The sequence below is a fragment of the Nestor notabilis genome, unplaced genomic scaffold (assembly GCF_000696875.1).
Source record: "Nestor notabilis isolate BGI_N333 unplaced genomic scaffold, ASM69687v1 scaffold16403, whole genome shotgun sequence".
Lineage (NCBI taxonomy): Eukaryota > Metazoa > Chordata > Aves > Psittaciformes > Psittacidae > Nestor > Nestor notabilis.
In genome coordinates, this window is record NW_009922530.1 from 17,754 (window position 1) to 35,477 (window position 17,724).

General features: G+C 40.8%; 1 protein-coding gene across 1 annotated transcript in view; it reads right to left on the minus strand.

Annotated features, from left to right (window-relative positions):
* Window positions 1–930: 930 nt before the first annotated feature.
* Window positions 931–17,724, minus strand: part of LOC104403511 (low-density lipoprotein receptor-related protein 3-like) — a gene marked incomplete at its 5' end in the record, with an annotated part of 18,827 nt that continues 2,033 nt past the window's right edge. The window contains 5 exons of the mRNA XM_010011664.1: window positions 931–1,751; window positions 2,674–2,806; window positions 4,004–5,090; window positions 5,369–5,577; window positions 13,253–13,391. Of these exons, the coding sequence (XP_010009966.1) occupies window positions 939–1,751; window positions 2,674–2,806; window positions 4,004–5,090; window positions 5,369–5,577; window positions 13,253–13,391 (2,381 nt within the window). The remainder of the gene's footprint in view (window positions 1,752–2,673; window positions 2,807–4,003; window positions 5,091–5,368; window positions 5,578–13,252; window positions 13,392–17,724) is intronic.

Here is a 17,724-nt window from a genome sequence, read left to right on the forward strand (position 1 = left end):
TACAAGCAAACTTGTGACACAGATTTTAAAATAAATCAGAAGTCTGATCCTGACAGTTACCAAATGCTCAGTGCTTCCTACTGCAGCCAACAGGAGCTGTGAAGCTTCAGGACCCTTCAGGGCACCCTCAAAGTGATGCAATTATAAAGTCCCTGAAAACAGACAGAAGGAGGGGAAAAAGAGGATGCGGAGAAAGTAAACAATTCTTCCACCTTCACAACATCATTATACAGAGAATTTGATGTGACAACACAAACCTGAAATATCACTGCAGCTGGGGTTCGCTGCGCTCCACTTGTACTAAACCCTGCTAATCTCTCCTGCAAAGCTTTAGCAGGTTAAGACACCTTGGTATCATTCTGCGTATTCTATATAGAACCTTTGGTTTTAGCAGATGCTTCAAGGTACTTATGGCCATCAAAAATTTCTGAAGGGAGCAAAGGAAGTCAGCGATTTCTATGAAGAGGAAGCTACAAAGGATTTTATTTCTTTCTAACTATTTGCAATTAAAAATTATTAACTTCTACTTAAATGATGATGTCTAAAAAGACAATGTTATTTGTTCAGTACTCAGAGTGACAATGGTGCCTGCCCCAGGTTCCCACAAAGTTCACTCTAGTTTCAGTAAGACGACTTGAAAAGCAATGAAACACTAGCTCCCTGAATGCAGAGTGAATAAATGCACAGAAGAAATACCAGAGGGTGGAAATGCCTCCAAACTAGAGGGACACATTCTTGCTTTCCTAGCCCCTGACATCGCATACTGGCCTACTTCTGCCCCACTGGAATTTTAGGAATAGCAAAGAAGACAAAAACTTGTCCCATTTAGTCTTGTACTGTATTCCCTGTAGGATTAAAGCATACCATCTATCCTCAAAGTGCACTGTCATATAAACAATGAAGTTACAAAATTTACAGGGCTGAACCAAGAATTTTTATTAGCAAACAAGTAAAGATTCGTCATCACTGGTATTGATTTCAGAGAGGGGTGTAGAGGACTCTAACATTGGCACTTCCACAGAATGGTAACAAGCTGCATGAACACCCAAAGGCTCCTCCTGGTACGAGTTAGGGCAACAATGGTTTTGTCCATCCACTTGGATACGAACATTCATGGGGCTGTCTGGATAAGCAGACTCCCACCTTTTTAAGGATAACCTACATGGCTCTTCACTCAGAGGATGACTTCTACTTAAACTACTGTCCTCTTGGACAGTCCTCCTGGATGCTGACCCTCCATGGATCGTTTCTGTAAGGCTTTCAGATAAAGGATCTCTGAAAGCCTTTCCTGAATCCCCTTTACTGGACTGCTTAAGCTCACTGCCAGAGGTCTCAGCACCTGAAGGCTTATCAGTGCGTCCAGCCTCTGGCTCTGCATGTGCTGCTGTGCAAGTATTCAATAAGACAGTTGAAGGCGGTGGCTCTGTGCTTTCAGTCTCTGGCTGCAAGCTGCTACATACAGCTTCTTGTAGGCTCCTGGCCTGGCCAGGAGCATGTGCCTCTGAACTAGATCCTTCAGGAGAAGGAGGAGGACTTCGAATAGTCCCAACAGCACGATTGATGATTCCATCCCCCAGTGTAGTCTGTGAAGTGCGGGCGGGTGTCAGCAGCGGGATCTGTCCTCTCACCCGAGGTCTGTGGAAAAGTCTGTTCCAGAGCCTGCCCAAGCGCCGCCGAGACGAGCTGCGTCTTGATGAGTGTCGTCTCATTTGCCTCCTCATGGCTGTTCGAATGTTCTGCAGCACAGAAGCCTGTAACACAGACATAACGAACTATGACTTCACACATACTCAAAAGATTTCTCCTTACCCTGTTCTTTCCATTGATATCTCCACCTTACCAGAATTCTCAGACTTGACCCCCACACTTCCTTGTTAAATGCCTATTTTCTAATGAAGTGTCTGAGAATATCAAAGACAGCTCTGCCTGTACTAAAAGACTCTCCCTTAGAGAGTTTCCTTTACGAGTTTAAGCTCTGCCCAGGAAGATGCTTCACTCACATGCTCAGATCACCACTAAAGAACCAGACTGCAGACCACTGAGTCCTCTATCATTAGCAAAAGCAGAGGCAGAGGATCCTCAGCAGATGTTGTCCTGATGGCAGCAGCAGAGAGGAAAGGGCAAGGCAAACTAGTTTTCCACTCAAGTAACAAACTGTAAGTGCTTTATTACACTAGGAACTGTATCACAGTTGGACACTTTCGACAGGGCACAGGAGATTTTTGAGAACTCAGCAATGAAAGAGAAAAATGACTTAATGGCTTCCCAGTGTAATGTATTTGTAAATGAAAAACAATCCCAGAATTTCCACAAAATACTGCTAGAGACCTTACTTTCCTGTCACTTCAGGCACATTTACAGTTTCAGCTTGAAAAGTCTTTTTTCTGTTTACTTTCTGACCTTTCTGTCTTTGTTCATTCTATCTTAACGTACAGCAAACCAGCATGTGCTTATCTCACTGCTGTTCCCTAGCAAATACATTTAATGTGTTCAAAACTACCCACAGCACCAAGATGTGTAACTGTGGTTCTTCATCTCCAAGTAAAACATACGTATTTTTATGTAACTTCCATATAAAGAGCACAGCTACTGAAAAAACACAGTTCCAGATCGAGTCTATCTAATTTATAGTAGTATGGCTGCTGGTAGTTCATTGCACTCATGTCTCCATACTTGTGATGCATTGTACACAGGGAAGTCCTCAACTGGGGGGATAAGTCCTTGTGCAATCAGCTGTCCATAGGAAGGTGGAGCTTCCCGCCGCACAAACTCTGCCTCCAATCGTGTCATCTGGGTCTCAAATGCTCTGGAAACAGAACCAGAGAGAAAACATGGAAGAGAATTAACAGTGAGTTTGTCCTGCCTCCCTCACATTAACGTATAAAAGCACTGCATAGGGCTTCATGCTAGCAGCAAAAACACGAATGTTCAACCAGGCTCCATGAAAATCTTATCAGGATGCTAAAATAAGCAAAAGGAGTAAGAGGACAGGATATAAACATCAGTGAATCAACCCAGTGCAGTGCCAGGTTGGACTCTGTGGCAACCAAAGTTTTATCAACTGGCCAGCTTACACCAATAACAGTGGTAATGTATTCAGGGAAGACGCAAAGGTTATTTCTGGAAAAGCCAGTATTAAGAGCTGGAAACAATCACACAACAGGAGCAGCTTGCAGCTGCAGAGAGCTTTGACTGTCCTGCCAGAACTGAGGCACCCAGGTTGTTTTCCAGCTCCTTAATCATGCAGATTTGATCAGAAGTGAATGTGAAGCACACTGTGCTGAAAACACAACCAGTGTCAGCAGCACAGCACAGAGCTGCTGCCTATGACAAGAGATGGGCATCAGAAAGTCACTTACGACTCTCTCCAAAAGGGCAGAACCACACTTGAGCAAACATGTAAGAAGCAGGCACAGAAACACACACTGTCCATACAACAAGGCATACAGGACCAGGAAAAGGGGGCATAGCTCACAACGATGGGGATGGCGGAGGTAAACAACCCCTGCCCAGAACAGGCTGCGCTGCTGCAGGACATGGCTTTAGCAGAACTGAAAACTAGAGTATTTCGGGACGGGTTAGGGGTTATTCAGTTCAGATTCAGCAAACATTTCACTGTAACAGGTCAGCATTCAATTTTTGGCAGGGGCAAGTGGTTTGTTGCTGGGGGAAGAGTGGGGAGAAGAAACTACTCAGTTTCTTCTGAGTAAATCAAAACAACAGTTTTGATTTAAGTTATATGCAGGTTCTGCCAGGCTGCATAGTAAGTGTGTATTTCTCATAGATCACAGAAGAGCTGACATTCCCCTCACTACTTCCAAAAATCTTACACTACTCTTCTCTATGTCTAATGTAGTGACTGCTATTTAATTGTCATTAATTCCTTGGACTGATTTCACAGTATTTTCCAAGTTCTCTGGTTAACAATTAGCTTTTTTTTCCTTTAAACAAAATGGAAAAAAACACCACAGCTATTGATGCATCACAAAAGCAAGATGCTTACCTGTACTCCCTGGTCCTCAGAGAGTACAATTTAAACGCACAACCCAGTGCTATCACCAGCAGCAAGCCACACACGAGACTCCCGATGAGAGCAGCTGTGATAACCTTCCTGGGAACAATCACCAGGCAGTTATGTTCATCGCTTCCATCCTGGCAGTCTTCTTGCCCATCACAGCGCCAAGTCTCAAAGATGCACAGATTTGTCCCACAGTGGAAGTTTCCCGGCTGGCAAGTAAAGCAGTTTTTTTCATCTGAGCCATCTGGGCAGTTCTTTTGGTTGTTACAGCGGTCAAGTACCGAGTAACAAAGCCCACTGTTTCCTTCACATGGGTATTCGTTCTTCTGGCAAGCAGGACAGTTCTCCTCATCCTTGCCATTTGGACAGTGCCACCAGCCATCACAGCGCTGCTTGTCTGAGAAACACTCCTCATCGCTTCCACAAGGGTGCTCCCAAGGAAGGCAATAGCCTTTCACCTGATAGGTTGCATTGAACCCATGGCCGGTGCTCTTGGACCGGGCATGATATGAGACAGTGAGCTGGCCCTTTGATGACTCCACACTCACAGAATGCCTGTTGTTGTGGTATGAAAATGTTTGCATTAATTTATCACCTCTCTCTTTGATGCCATCATACACCTTTACATAGTCATTGTAGCCTAACTGCAAATCAAGCTGCAACAGAACGTGTCGATTATCCTGTGTGTCCACATACCATGTGCAACGAAGGTCTGATCTGCTGTGATCAGCACGGAATAAGTCTGGGGAAGCAAAAGATCCATAAAAATTACCCAGTCTTTTGCCACAGGAAAGATCAGGACAATTATCTTCATCCGAACCATCACTGCAGTCCTTAACTGAATTACATCTCAGCTCGTTCATCAAGCATTTGGTGGAGTGGGCTGCACTACATTGGAACATTCCTGAGGGACAGATGCTGGACGGAGGCTCAGTAGGAGGGACAGTGCAGTTTCTCTCATCCGAGTTATCCCCACACTCATCCATGGAATTACACTTCCAAGTACTGGGAATACACTTGCCGTTTGCACAGCGGAATTCATCTGACTGGCACACAGCCTGACCTATCTTTCCTGTGAAAGAGGGCAAGGAGAAAAAAGTCAGCGTCAAAACTTTTGGAACCATCAGATCTCACATCTACTATCTTGCATGTCACAACTCATCCAGTCATACAGACCAGTACACTTCAGGAATACTGTTAAAAAGTCAAGTGGAAATAGTATCAGTGCTACCATGCTAACACCTTACAGCCATCAAGACAGGCTCAAGACTCCAGTCAACAAAAACCACTACCTTTTCAGGTTTTGGCAGAGAGTATATAAGTGAAGCAAATAAAACTGTAAAGTTTTACCTCTAATGTAAGAAAGGCGAAATCCCTGAGCCTGTCCTGAGCTTGCTGCATCTGAGTGAAAAAATATCCAAACATGGTCCCTTGCAGAGATGAAAGACGGAGGTATGGAAGATCCACACACTTTGTACTCTTCCCTCTTGGAAGATGGGCCGATCATCAACCAGTCCATTGCACACTTCTGAGAGTCTTCCAAGTCAAAGTTCTTAAAACTGTAATGAACAAAAGAAAACACAAAGTTACAAAGAGGACAAACAAAGCTGAACAGAGAAAAGACACGCTTTAACAGCCAACTTTCTGCACCAAGCAGTGCTAAGATAAAGATATCACATTCAAAGATAATGTAACACCCATGGTACTTTGAGTACATATAAAGAGAGCACTCAAATTCCCCCAATTTGGAAAAGCACCTATATCAAGGGCATAAACAGCATGCCAAGTAGCTCCAAAGGCTAAAAGGACAATTCCTCTTTTACTCAGTCCTTAAACAAAAATACAGATTTGAGTAAAAGCAAGATTCCAGAATACATTATACAGAAGGTAGATTAATTTCAGCATTAATCTTTTCAACCTTAAAAGTAAGAAACTATGGGGACACTACAGTCTTGGAAAAAGAACCATAGGGAGCATTACAAAGAACCCTAAAGGGATAAATATGAGAGAAAAAACAACTCTTCAATCTAGGTAGAGGGCAAGAAGAGAATAGGACTGCAAGAGGTGGAAATGGAACCTGAAGCGTAACACCACTACTTTTTTAATTCAAAGACTAAAATATTTCCTTTCCGGGAATGCAAACGTAGAGCAAACAAGCCTATAAACTTTTACTGTCAAACCTCCAGCCCTTCTGCTGGCCCAAGCCCAGTGATTATTCAGTAATAGCTTACCTAGTGCAAAGAAGTGCCTTGATTGTCTGCAGAACACTGAACATAACCAGATAATACTCCCTAACCTGCAGCTCAGGAACCACACATGGTATTTGTTGTCTGATGAAACAGATTACATTTGCATTCAGTAATCTGCCATGACAACAGCACTGCACAGAGAAACACATTCATTAGGAAAGGGCGCACTGTTCAGAACACTTAGAAATAAATTTTGGTCCTCTTCCATCTAACTCAGCCATACAAAATCAACTAAGCAGAAGTTTGCGTGTACTCATTGCAAATACCTAGACAGAAATTTCAGAAAGGTTGAAAAGCTGCTGCAAAACACAGACCTCCTTCCATAAAGGACTTTTCACAAACATTAAAGACAAATTCTCTGAAAAAGATAAACGGAAAAGATCATTTTCTGATATCACCATGCATTTACAAAAGGCTTTCAATGCCTGCCACATCTTGCCCTTTGAACACCTATGTAAACTAGCCAATTAATTCAAGCAGAAGATCCAGCCTACACACACCTCTAGGTTCTGCAAACATACCAGCTTAATAACTCTCAAAACCAGAATTATCAGCAAGAGCATGCAAAGTAAGAGAGCACTGAAAGTGTTAAGTTAAAATAGAAATTAAGAGATGTCCAACAACATTTGTACAGGCAAGGACAATCCACCCAGAAATATGTCCTTCCTCTTTTCAAACTCGTCTCCTCCCACATGCTCTATATATCTTCCCAGCTGGGAAGAAATATTCCCACAGCACCTAATTCTTTTTTATAAGCAATTTCATCAAGCTTCTGAAACCAGCATATTTTGCAAGGAAGTTCTAGACAACTGTGTGGACTTTGGGGATATGTATTAGAAATACACCTATCTGCTCAACAATATTTTTTAAGAAAAGGGAACAGTCACTAAATCAAGAAATGAAAACTCAGAACTGGGAAGGAACAGGCAGTGACTAGAAAAACAACTGCTTGTGCGATATGAACAAGATTATTTACTAAGTCTTACTTCTGTAGTTATTTTAGATGTACCAGGACAAATCTTAAAGAACTAAACAATGTGTTCACCTATTCTACCCAGTTCCCAGCACTCTAGCCGAGCCCCACAGCCACTTGTTTTTCCCCACTCTGCTGAAAACAGCTACTTTTGTCTATCAAGTAAATTATTCACCCACAGTGTGGTTACACAACAGACTGCACACCTCCAGGGGAAAATTTGCCTACATAATAAGCTGTCTGTACCTTACATTAAAATGCATTTCTTTCAAAGAAACAAACAAACACTTTTCACTTTCACCTTGAGAATGCAGTATTGAACATTGTTAATAAAGGGTGGGGTTTTGTTTGTTTATTATAAAGGGTATGGAAGAGGAATAAACTTTAGTCCCACCTTCCAAAGCAGAAGCATAGGCGTACAGAGGATGACTGCTTTTCCTGATCGTCAGCTGTCAATCTGAAACAGATTCAGAGCAGAATCCCACACTTCTCCACTAAGAAATCCAAGCTTTAGCCACAAAACCAACTGAATACATGGGTAATGAGGCAAAACAGACTTGCAAGGAAGTATCATCTTTAACAGCCTCCCTGAAAACACCATGCCTCTCAGGGATGCTCAAGCTACTGATAAATGCCTTGGTATTTGAAAAAAGGCAATACAGGACATTCACAAGAATAAACTCTTTTTCAAAAACAATAGATATCTTAATCCCAGGTGCTTAGGAGTTTAAAACAGCATTGAATAAACACCATTTCTCTGAAATACAGATGTGCTAGTTCTGATGTAAAGTTATAATAAAAACCATAGCAGTTATAAAATTTCTTCTCTAAAGGCAAGAGCAAAGTCAAACCAATTATGAACTACCTCATACAAACTCATCAGCAGACATATTTTGAACAAATTTTGCTTTCATTAAGGTATTGTTACTCCACTCCAGAAACTTTTTAAGTTTTATTGTCTCCAGTGGGAGCAAACTTTTCCCCATTTAAATTGATGGTGATTTTACACAAGGCCAAAAGCCATCATTTGAATAAGCCACCAACCAACCGCACCACAAAAATCACTCCTTTGTAAAAAAATATGAAAGAACATTAATACATACGTGTGAATGTATAAATACATAAAATTGGGGTTTGCTTTATAATGCATTTGCAACAACAAGGTTTTGTGTCAGAAGTTTCTGCCACACTAATCTGACATGAAATAGCCCACTGATTATTTACTCAAGAGTCCTAAAGAGTGCATTCAACCTTTGCTACTTCACATCTTTCATCATCCGTAATTAAATCCAGTGCTGCTGCTGTTACAGTCTTCTGAAGAATAATTTAATCCTGCTACCCACAAAAGAGAACACAGGGACATTTACTTACTCAGTTGAACGTTCTCAAACTGAAATGCAAATTCTTCTATCAAAGGCATTAGTCCAGTGGTTGAATGAGTGAAGGTATACTGTGGAAAAGAGACTAAGTCTTGTGCTCCTACAGCTTGTAGGACTGTACAAACATCTTACGGTCTTTGGAAAACTACTGTAAAGTACTATCTGCAGCTACGGTTCTTGAGGGAGGTCTCAGACCATTTGTATCCTGAACTCACATCATCTTCTCTGATTAAAACAAGAATCAAAATCAAGCCATGCTGAAACAGAGAGTAGTAGTGGATAATGTCTCCAAAATCTCGTGCAGCACCAGTCAGTACTGCACTATTTTTAAGCATCTTTGGCAGGGAAGCACAGGGTTTGGGAGGAGAAGCAAAAGATGAGCCCCTTCAGTCACTAACCCCCTCCATCAAAGTGCTCTGAAGGACTGTGATGTGGACCCAGAGGTCCATCCTACCACGCAAGCTGCAGTGGTACTCTGGCATTTTGAGCACTTAGAACTGCAATATTAAGCACAACATCCATCACTAACACCCAGAACATCCTTTAAAAGACTTTGATCCTTAGGCTATTCTCACTGTGGATCTCCAACACAATACAGGAATCAAGGAGATGTGTAGAAGGTCAAAATTACCAGACCAAATTTTGCAGATTTTGTTTCTTCTGACAGATGCTATTCAAAAGCACTAACTCCAGTTATCTTGCTTTTGGAATGCCTCTTCCACAGCTAATTCCTTTTAAAAAGTCCCCTAATGTTATACAGACGTATAAGAATAGTCTATTAAACACTGCAAGCATTCAGCTCCAAGTATCAGAAAAACTCAATGTGAACTGACAAATGCAGCACTACACCCGTTTTTTCAGAATTCTGCAGAAATCAGTAAAATAACCTGAACTTTTCTTTCAGTGCTATGACACCCAAAAAAGGTTACCTCAGCCCAGCTCCAGAAGCTAACAGAAAACTACAGGATCAACCGTATTTATATCAGATACTGCTTGCTTTACTCAAATGAAGCAATATCTGCCAAGAATGACATTTTTCTACTAACTGACAAGCATTTGTATGTTGCTGGAAAGAGCTTTATTAAACCAGATTATCATAAACACACACTCTGCATATATGAAAAAAATGTACTACCTGCAAAAACTAATGCTTTGCAGAGGTTTTTTGCTAACTGCACTGAAAGGAGCAGTAAGAGGGGAAATTCCCTACAACCCTTTAAGTAGTTTAAGCACGAGCAACTACAGATTCAAAAAAAAAAAAAAAAAAAGCATTCTTAGTAAGTGGAAAAAGGATAAATATGGGATATAAAGTCTGACTGAAAGTGATTCACAAATAAATACTAAAAAAAAAACAAAAAAAAAAACCACCCCAAACCCTAAATATCTTATTTGCTCTAACTGATTTAAAAAACAGAGAATAAATATTATGGGTGGATCAGCAAAGCACAGTCCCAAAATAAAACAGACTGGCCAATTAAGCAAGAAAAGTTACTTCTATTTGCCAGCCCCTCACAGCAAGTGCAGCCTGTGAACAACTAATGACTTAATTGGCTCATTAAAAACTTCTACTTAACCACTGAAGCACAAGGACCTGGAAGTCAGGAAAGCTCTATTCTATTCCCAGCTCTCAAGCAGCAGTGAACTGTGGAACCTGAGGCAAGAGACACAGGGGCTGTTTCATCAAAGGCTCAGCCATACAACTGAATGAAATAAATGGCTATTATGAGCTTTTTCCAATTAATGTCAAATTCTGAAACACTGTGAGTCTGGTAAATAGACTATGAAGCAGTCCCTTCAATTCTTCATACAATTACAGACCAGCAAGCCTTTACACGAACACGCCTCAGTTTTACTCAGAAATTGAAATTCAGATGGTATCAGACAATTTCTTTTTTCAAAGCCAATGTCATGAATCACTGAAGTGAAAGCGACTGAAGGTGATCCCCCCCCACCTCAATTAATAAGAGACAGCTTGGGTGGGTCACTAAGTTGATCACTTTTCAATACTCTTGTCTTGAATTCTAAGCATGGAGAACATTTTACTCTCAGCTCCGTAAATGCCTACATTAAAACACAATTCATTTATACTCTGCCCTCATCAGGCTAATTACAACCATCAGGTTAACAGCAACTGCTGAACAGAAATTATTTTTAACCTTTTTCTCAGATATGAGGAAACATACATAGATAAAGCCTGTAAAGGATGGTACAAAGGCAGCTACTGCATATGACATCTTTATCTGATCTTATAGGGGGTTTATGTAGTCCCCTGTGAAAAACAAGCATAAAGATAGAGAAAACGGGTGGGAAAATCAAGTCATTTCCAAAACAATAACAGACTGATTACCTGAATTTAAAGAGATACAACAGAGTCCTAGGAGACAGTGGCTACACACTTGTTCCTAGGTACCAACAGCATCATTTCATCAGACACCCAAACTTGGAGAAAGTATTGAAATGTGCATAATTAACAAAGAGGTATAAGCACAAAGAACATATATTTCCTGTTCTTGTGAAGTCTCCCCTCAAGGATTTCTAAAAAGAAAACTATAAAGCAAAACAATAAGCATGGAAATATGAGGATATGAAGAAAATCAATACACACACACAAAAAAGGCAGACAAAGCTTCTGAAGACCATGCCACAGAAGCCAGCATCTTATATCCACATGTCAATCTGGACACTGTTCTATTAAAGCTGCTGAATAATAGGTTTATAAAAAATGAGCACCAACTGCAGATGTTTTAGAAATCAAAACTACTTTCAATTGCAATTTTATCCCTCAGTGACTCCTGCTGTATCTCAAATATGATACTTACACAACGTTGCTGTCTTAGTGTCAATGAGAACTCAAGATCAAAGGAAATGCATTCAGAATAACATAACACAAAGGAGGTGGTAGGTTTAAAAAAAAAACCTTTCAAAATCCAGATGTTATCACAAGAGCTGTATTTGATTTTCCTAGGAAAATTTAAAAGGCTACTCTTACGCCCTTATCAACACACTGTTAGGACAAGCATACCCAACAGTTAAGAGAAAAATATGTTTGTATTTGAACCCTTTTTCCCAGTTTGCCTAGGTACGTCAGCTGCTTCTTTTATGTCCTTAGCATTACAAGGAGTACAACCTTCTAAAGAAATCCTCAGATGCTGTAACATTTTGCACTTCATACGCTGAAGTGAGTCATTCCAAGTACATTTATAGTCAGAAATGTAACACCACAACACTACTCCCTAAGACATAAACACATAGCTCCCATTGTTCGTATGTGCACAAGAGGGCAGGATGTAGTCCTGTATCCAGTAACAGAAAACAAACCCATTAAGAAGAAATCTTTCAAGTCATATTGCTATGCACACATCTGAACTATACACACATTATTACCAGCTCCCGCATCTCAGTCTCTTTAGCCTCTGTTACACTTGTACATGCAGAAGAGAATCATAATTCTGTCTGGGAGCTTCAAGGCATTCTCATAGCATAAACTGCAGTGCTACTCTCGAAGTCAAGTCCTGTGTCTCATCTGCATGCTTTCTTAGAGTTTCCAATAATCTCTGCTTTGAAACAAATTCCCCAAGTCCAATACAATTTAATGGGGTTTAAAAGCATGTCGCTATTTATGGATCTCAAATGCTGGCAGGTATCTACTTCATTACTTCTGATGAGTAGTTCCTATTTTGAACTATGGATGGTGGAGCCCTCCTATTATTCCATCTGTGGCAGATTTGTTTTTAATTGCTGAGCATCTGCAGTTGAAGAGGTTTGCAGTCCTTCTAAGCAGCTGAGCAAAGAATGAGCAGATGGCATCAAATACAACAGTACTAAAAACCAAACAAAACCCCCTTTCCTAGGTTTGCTTATTTTTCTTTTTTTTTTTTTTCTGAATAAGAAGTTCTTGGTTTGAGAAGGACACTACGATTAGCCCAGAGAAATTAAACACATATGTGGTATGCTGACATTATAGCCTAAACATTCTTAACAAACCATTTATAATATATTCTAGTCTTTTCTAAAAATTATTTTTACAGAATGAGCTGAAATTGTACCACAAATGCTAACTATTATTTAATTCTGTTGGAAACAAATATTAAGCAGAAAAGCATGTGTCTTTTGGTTAACAAGTAACAATAAGCAATGATTATCTTCAACTGTCCATTAAACTGAGCACCATTTCAAGACATTACAGGAAAAGCCATTTTTGCTCTACGAATTTTACGGATCCCACTGAGGCTGTTCCAGATTTTACAGCCTTCACCTATTCCTATTTATAAGCAATGAAGAGAAAAAAGACTATTTAACTTGAGTAAATATATCACTGCTTCCCATTCCCTCATCTATCAGAGGTGGATGAAATCTCATACAGGTATAGTGAAGATAAATACATTAAAAGACTACAAGTGATTTGTGTGTATAATAATGGATGTCAGAAGTAGCCTACAGGAACAAGACACAGTGGAAGATTTTTTACATGAGAGGTGCCCAGCCTGCTGTCATGCTTCAGTATAATCAACTTCAGCTTCCTTTGACCATCCAGTAGCTCTGACAGTCTCATACCAGTATATCAGATAAGAACTCGCATTTTGTTTCATTTCAGCAAAGAAAACATTTACCTCCACATAATATGAAACCATACCTAATTGTTATCATGTCTCCATGATCTCCTTGAATGAACCAGCTGCAGTTTACAGCTGGAGGATAGTTCAATGGCCAAGAAGGACTATAGATGACTCCCCGTCTCTCTGTGTGCTGTTCCAGTTTTCCACTGCAAGCAGCTGTTAGTAAGTGGGAAAAAAATATTATTGTTAATGCTTTGCCTAATCAGCAATTCACATGAGCTACAAGAGCTTTCATCAATTTCTGGGGATTGCAGACAAATGAGAGTCAACAGTTTTATCCTCTTACTGCTTTCTTCCCTACTCTGGTTTTTAATTAAAACACAAGCTCTAAGTGTAGGTAAGCGTAACCTGCATTTCAATGCAGTACCAATCAATAACCTTGTATGAATCCACCAAAGGCTACAATCAATGTTACTGCATGGATCTGTCACTAGGATGCAATACAGAAATCCTTCTTACCAGCTTCCCAAAGGCTGGGTATGTCACCCAGCAACTGAAGATCCATATTCAGTGTAAAGCATCTAGAAGCTCATTTTGTTGTAACATGTTCCTGGGCGTGTTTATTCTCCTGGCCATGTGATAGACCTGAAGAGCTTGTAATGGCTTAAAAAAAAAAAGCCCCAACAAAACTGGACTCTGATGTCAAATGTTTTCATTGAATGTTACTGAAGACTCCAAATTCCTTCCACATTCCCACAGATAGGAGAAATTTCTCAGACAGGGAAAGGAGCAAACACGGCTAAATAAAGCTCAGTATTTTCAAAGTACTTCCAGTTCTTCCTATGGAAAACAGCAGGCTAATTCAGGCTACATTAAATAGTTGTAATTTGTAATTAAGCAATTCAAAAATGAAAGTAAAATGTTCCAAGGACAAGTGGGAAAGCTGTTCTGATGGGAAAATGTACTCTCAGCAGACTACAAGAGGGGAAATTCTCTGTAATGCAATGGCTATTCTGAACACTCTCCAAAAATATTTTTAAAACAAACTACTATCTACAGCATGACTTGTGGACTTCCAATTTCTGACAGAAGCTTACTTTCTCATAGCTTAAAAAGGCAGCAAGTCAAAAAACAGGCTGAGCTGCCTATACCTCCTATACACACGTGCCCAAAGGTACTGCGTCATAAATCACAGATTTCCAGTATTGCCTGAAATTCAGCCACATAAATGCATCATTTTGAATTCACAGAAGGGATCCGATTCAGCTGCACTGGAGGGCTGGGGTGCAGAAATGCTGGCAAGGCTGCCTGGCTGCAATCGGGTCAGGTGGCAGGGCTGCCTGCAGAGCTCCTGGCTGGGGCCAGGCCAGGCTGCAGTATGCCCCCACCAGTAAATCTGTGCCTGGCACTATGTTTGTTCACAGTAAGTGCTTTTGAAGCAAGAGCCACATGAATATAAAAAGCAGGAGGTAACTTACCTGAGGCAAAACATAAAAAAAAGCCATTATTTTTACTCTCCAAGCAAGGCATTCCATGGAACATACGTATATGTTTCAAAGTTTCATAGTTTCAAAGGCCACAAAAGCATACAGAATACACAAATACGGGAAAACATCTATTTTCCAAACAAATATTTTGCAGTAAAGCAGTTAGAAAACCCAAGACTTTTTAATCACATTTCTAGTGGAAAAATACTGAGATGCAGATGCAGTTACAGAAATATAAAAACAAATGGAAGATCCACAGGACTTTTCAACTATTTTTCTCAGTTTGTTTAGGTCTATAAATGTGCCCCTCCACACGCTTGTCACTGCATCAGCGTATCACAGCAGCATAAGACAGCCTAGAGCTAGCAACCATATAAAAGCAGCTTGAAAGACCACATTTGGTAACTGCCAGATTACTAAAACTTCTCAATAGGAAGGAAACAAAATGCACAAAGTAGAAAGAGCAAATACACCAGACAGCCCTATCCAGAGGCTTCCAGCAGCAGCTCTGCAAATATTTCTGTTCCCCTTGTACCAAACTGTGTTCTCGATTAATACCCCTTTTTCATAGCATATGCATTAGAACAGAATCATAATTACACCAAGCTTATCTTGGTTTCTATTTGGAAGAAGTCCTATTGACACGCTGGCAACTCCACAGGAGCGCTTCACTCCCGCATTCATCAGTGCAGTTAGGCAGAGCTATTATTCTCCCAGATACCTGCTTCTCCGCTCTAAGAAGTACTTACAAAGATCCTGGGCAACAGTTATTTGAAGTACCCCAGCTTTTCTGAAGTGAGATCACTAGCGTTTTTTCTTTTGCAATAATGCACAGTTTCCTAATTGGCAAGAGGTGGATCTGATATAAAATGACTGTTCAGGTTCTCAGTGAGAAATGCTTTTTCTTAAGAACATTGCACGCCTGCTATGAACATGGGACATGGGAACAACAGCAGATGAAAGACTTTCCATTTTAACAGAAGAACTTTAGCTGTGAAAAGCTAAGGACATAAGCAAGGTAAGGGCTGACACTACACACCATTTCGGGCATTTCATCTGGCAATGGCCATTGCTGCTCAGTGGCTTTACCCCTCTGACACAAAACAAGCATTTCATACTTGCCCTACTCAAAATTAAAAGGATAGCTGCTTTGCTCTTACAAAGAGCTGCTGATTTGAATGGACCTCTGATCTGAATTCATATTGCCAAAAAGTAGTTACACTATTTTAAAGGATCATGGAGCTGTTGGAGCAAGTCCAGAGGAGGGCCACGAGGATGATAAGAGGACTGGAGCACCTCCTGTATGAAGACAGGCTGAGAAAGTTGGGGCTGTTCAGCCTGGAGAAGAGAAGGCTGCGTGGAGCCCTCAGAGCAGCCTTCCAGTATCTGAAGGGGGCCTACAAGGATGCTGGGGAGGGACTCCGCATTAGGAACTCTAGTGGTAGGACAAGGGGTAATGGCTTTAAACTTAAACAGGGGAACTTTAGGTTAGATATAAGGAAGAAGTGCTTCACAGTGAGGGTGGTGAGGCGCTGGAATAGGTTGCTCAAGGAAGCTGTGAATGTTCCAACCCTGGAGGTGTTCAAGGCCAGGCTGGACAGAGCCTTGGGTGACATAGTTTAGTGTGTGGTGTCCCTGCTCATGGCAGGGGGGGTGGAACTAGATGATCTTAAGGTCCTTTCCAACCCTAACTATTCTATGATTCTATGATTCTATATGTCCATAGCCCACTAGACCTCTTGGAGTGAACTGGGGACACACACCTGTCCATCCCCCCAAAACTACTATTGTGTTTACTCAAACCTCACTCAGCTGCCTTATGCTTCTGATGCCTTTGATTTCCCACCAATGCTCACAACTATAGAACTTATATCAGCAGATCTCCTTCCTAACAAGACACTTGCCCCTACTCCTTGTGTGCTGACCACTGTGTGGCAGACAAGGTGAAGTGACCAAGCACCACTTTCAGCAGCTGTCCTTCCATCTACAAACATTTTCAAGAAAATCTTGTACTGAACAGAGCCTTCAGTGCTGGCAACAAGACAGAAAAGCCACATACGGGCACAGTTCATACTGTTGGGGTTCCAGTGTCCATAAAGGAGCCTCACTTCCCTCCTCAGCTCCTGGCCAGGAAGTCTGCAGAATCACATATGCAAGTACCATGTTATTAAGCTGGGCTTCGGGATGACACTGTGAGTCCTTCAGGAAAATAAACAAAAGCCTTTTCAAATTGCCAAAACATCTAAAGGAAAGGGAAGTCTCTAAATAGAAAGGTACAGTTCTGGATTCATCAGGGACAGCTCACCCAAGTGGTGACAACATTTTTTCAACAACTGTTCTCTAACTCTCTTTCTGCAGCCTTTCTGCACAAACCCAGAAGAAAAGTGAAAACCCTATTTACTAAAAGCCTCAAATGGGGTTTTTTCCACATTTAGGATTACTGAGGAAACAGAGTACCAATCCCTGGACTGGCAAACCAACCCACCAAAAACCTCATTGAGATACTTCTTTTAAAAAAGGGTAAGTTCTGAAGACAGACAATAATGAAACTTTCATAGATTAAAAAAAAAAAGCCAAACTTTAAACAAATGCCGGAAGAGGTTTCAGCTCAGAATTTCTGTCAAGCAGGCATAAATCTTAATAAGGCTTTTTTTTTTTTTTTGGAATAATCAAATGGATTTCTACTGTAAACAGCAGTATTCCCCGTCAGTTAAATACAAATATATATGCCACAAATATACTTGAAAGTTTCCAAAACTCTACATGAAAAATATTGTTTCTTATTTTTGCAAAAGCAACTATAACAGAACAGATGTTGGGCTCCACCACAGGACAGCGCTGGGGCACTAAGCTGTGCAGAAATACATTTTCAGACAATCCCAGCAAAAAATAAATCCTGTAGTTTCACACTCTTCTGTTGTAGGCTCTGCCCCAGTCCCACAGGGCACAATCCCAACCATCTGCTCAAGGATAAAAGATGGTCTGCACCTGCCACAAGGAACCTTCTCTCACAACTGAATGCTTGGTGATACACACTTCCTCAAGTAGCTATCTCAGGGTCA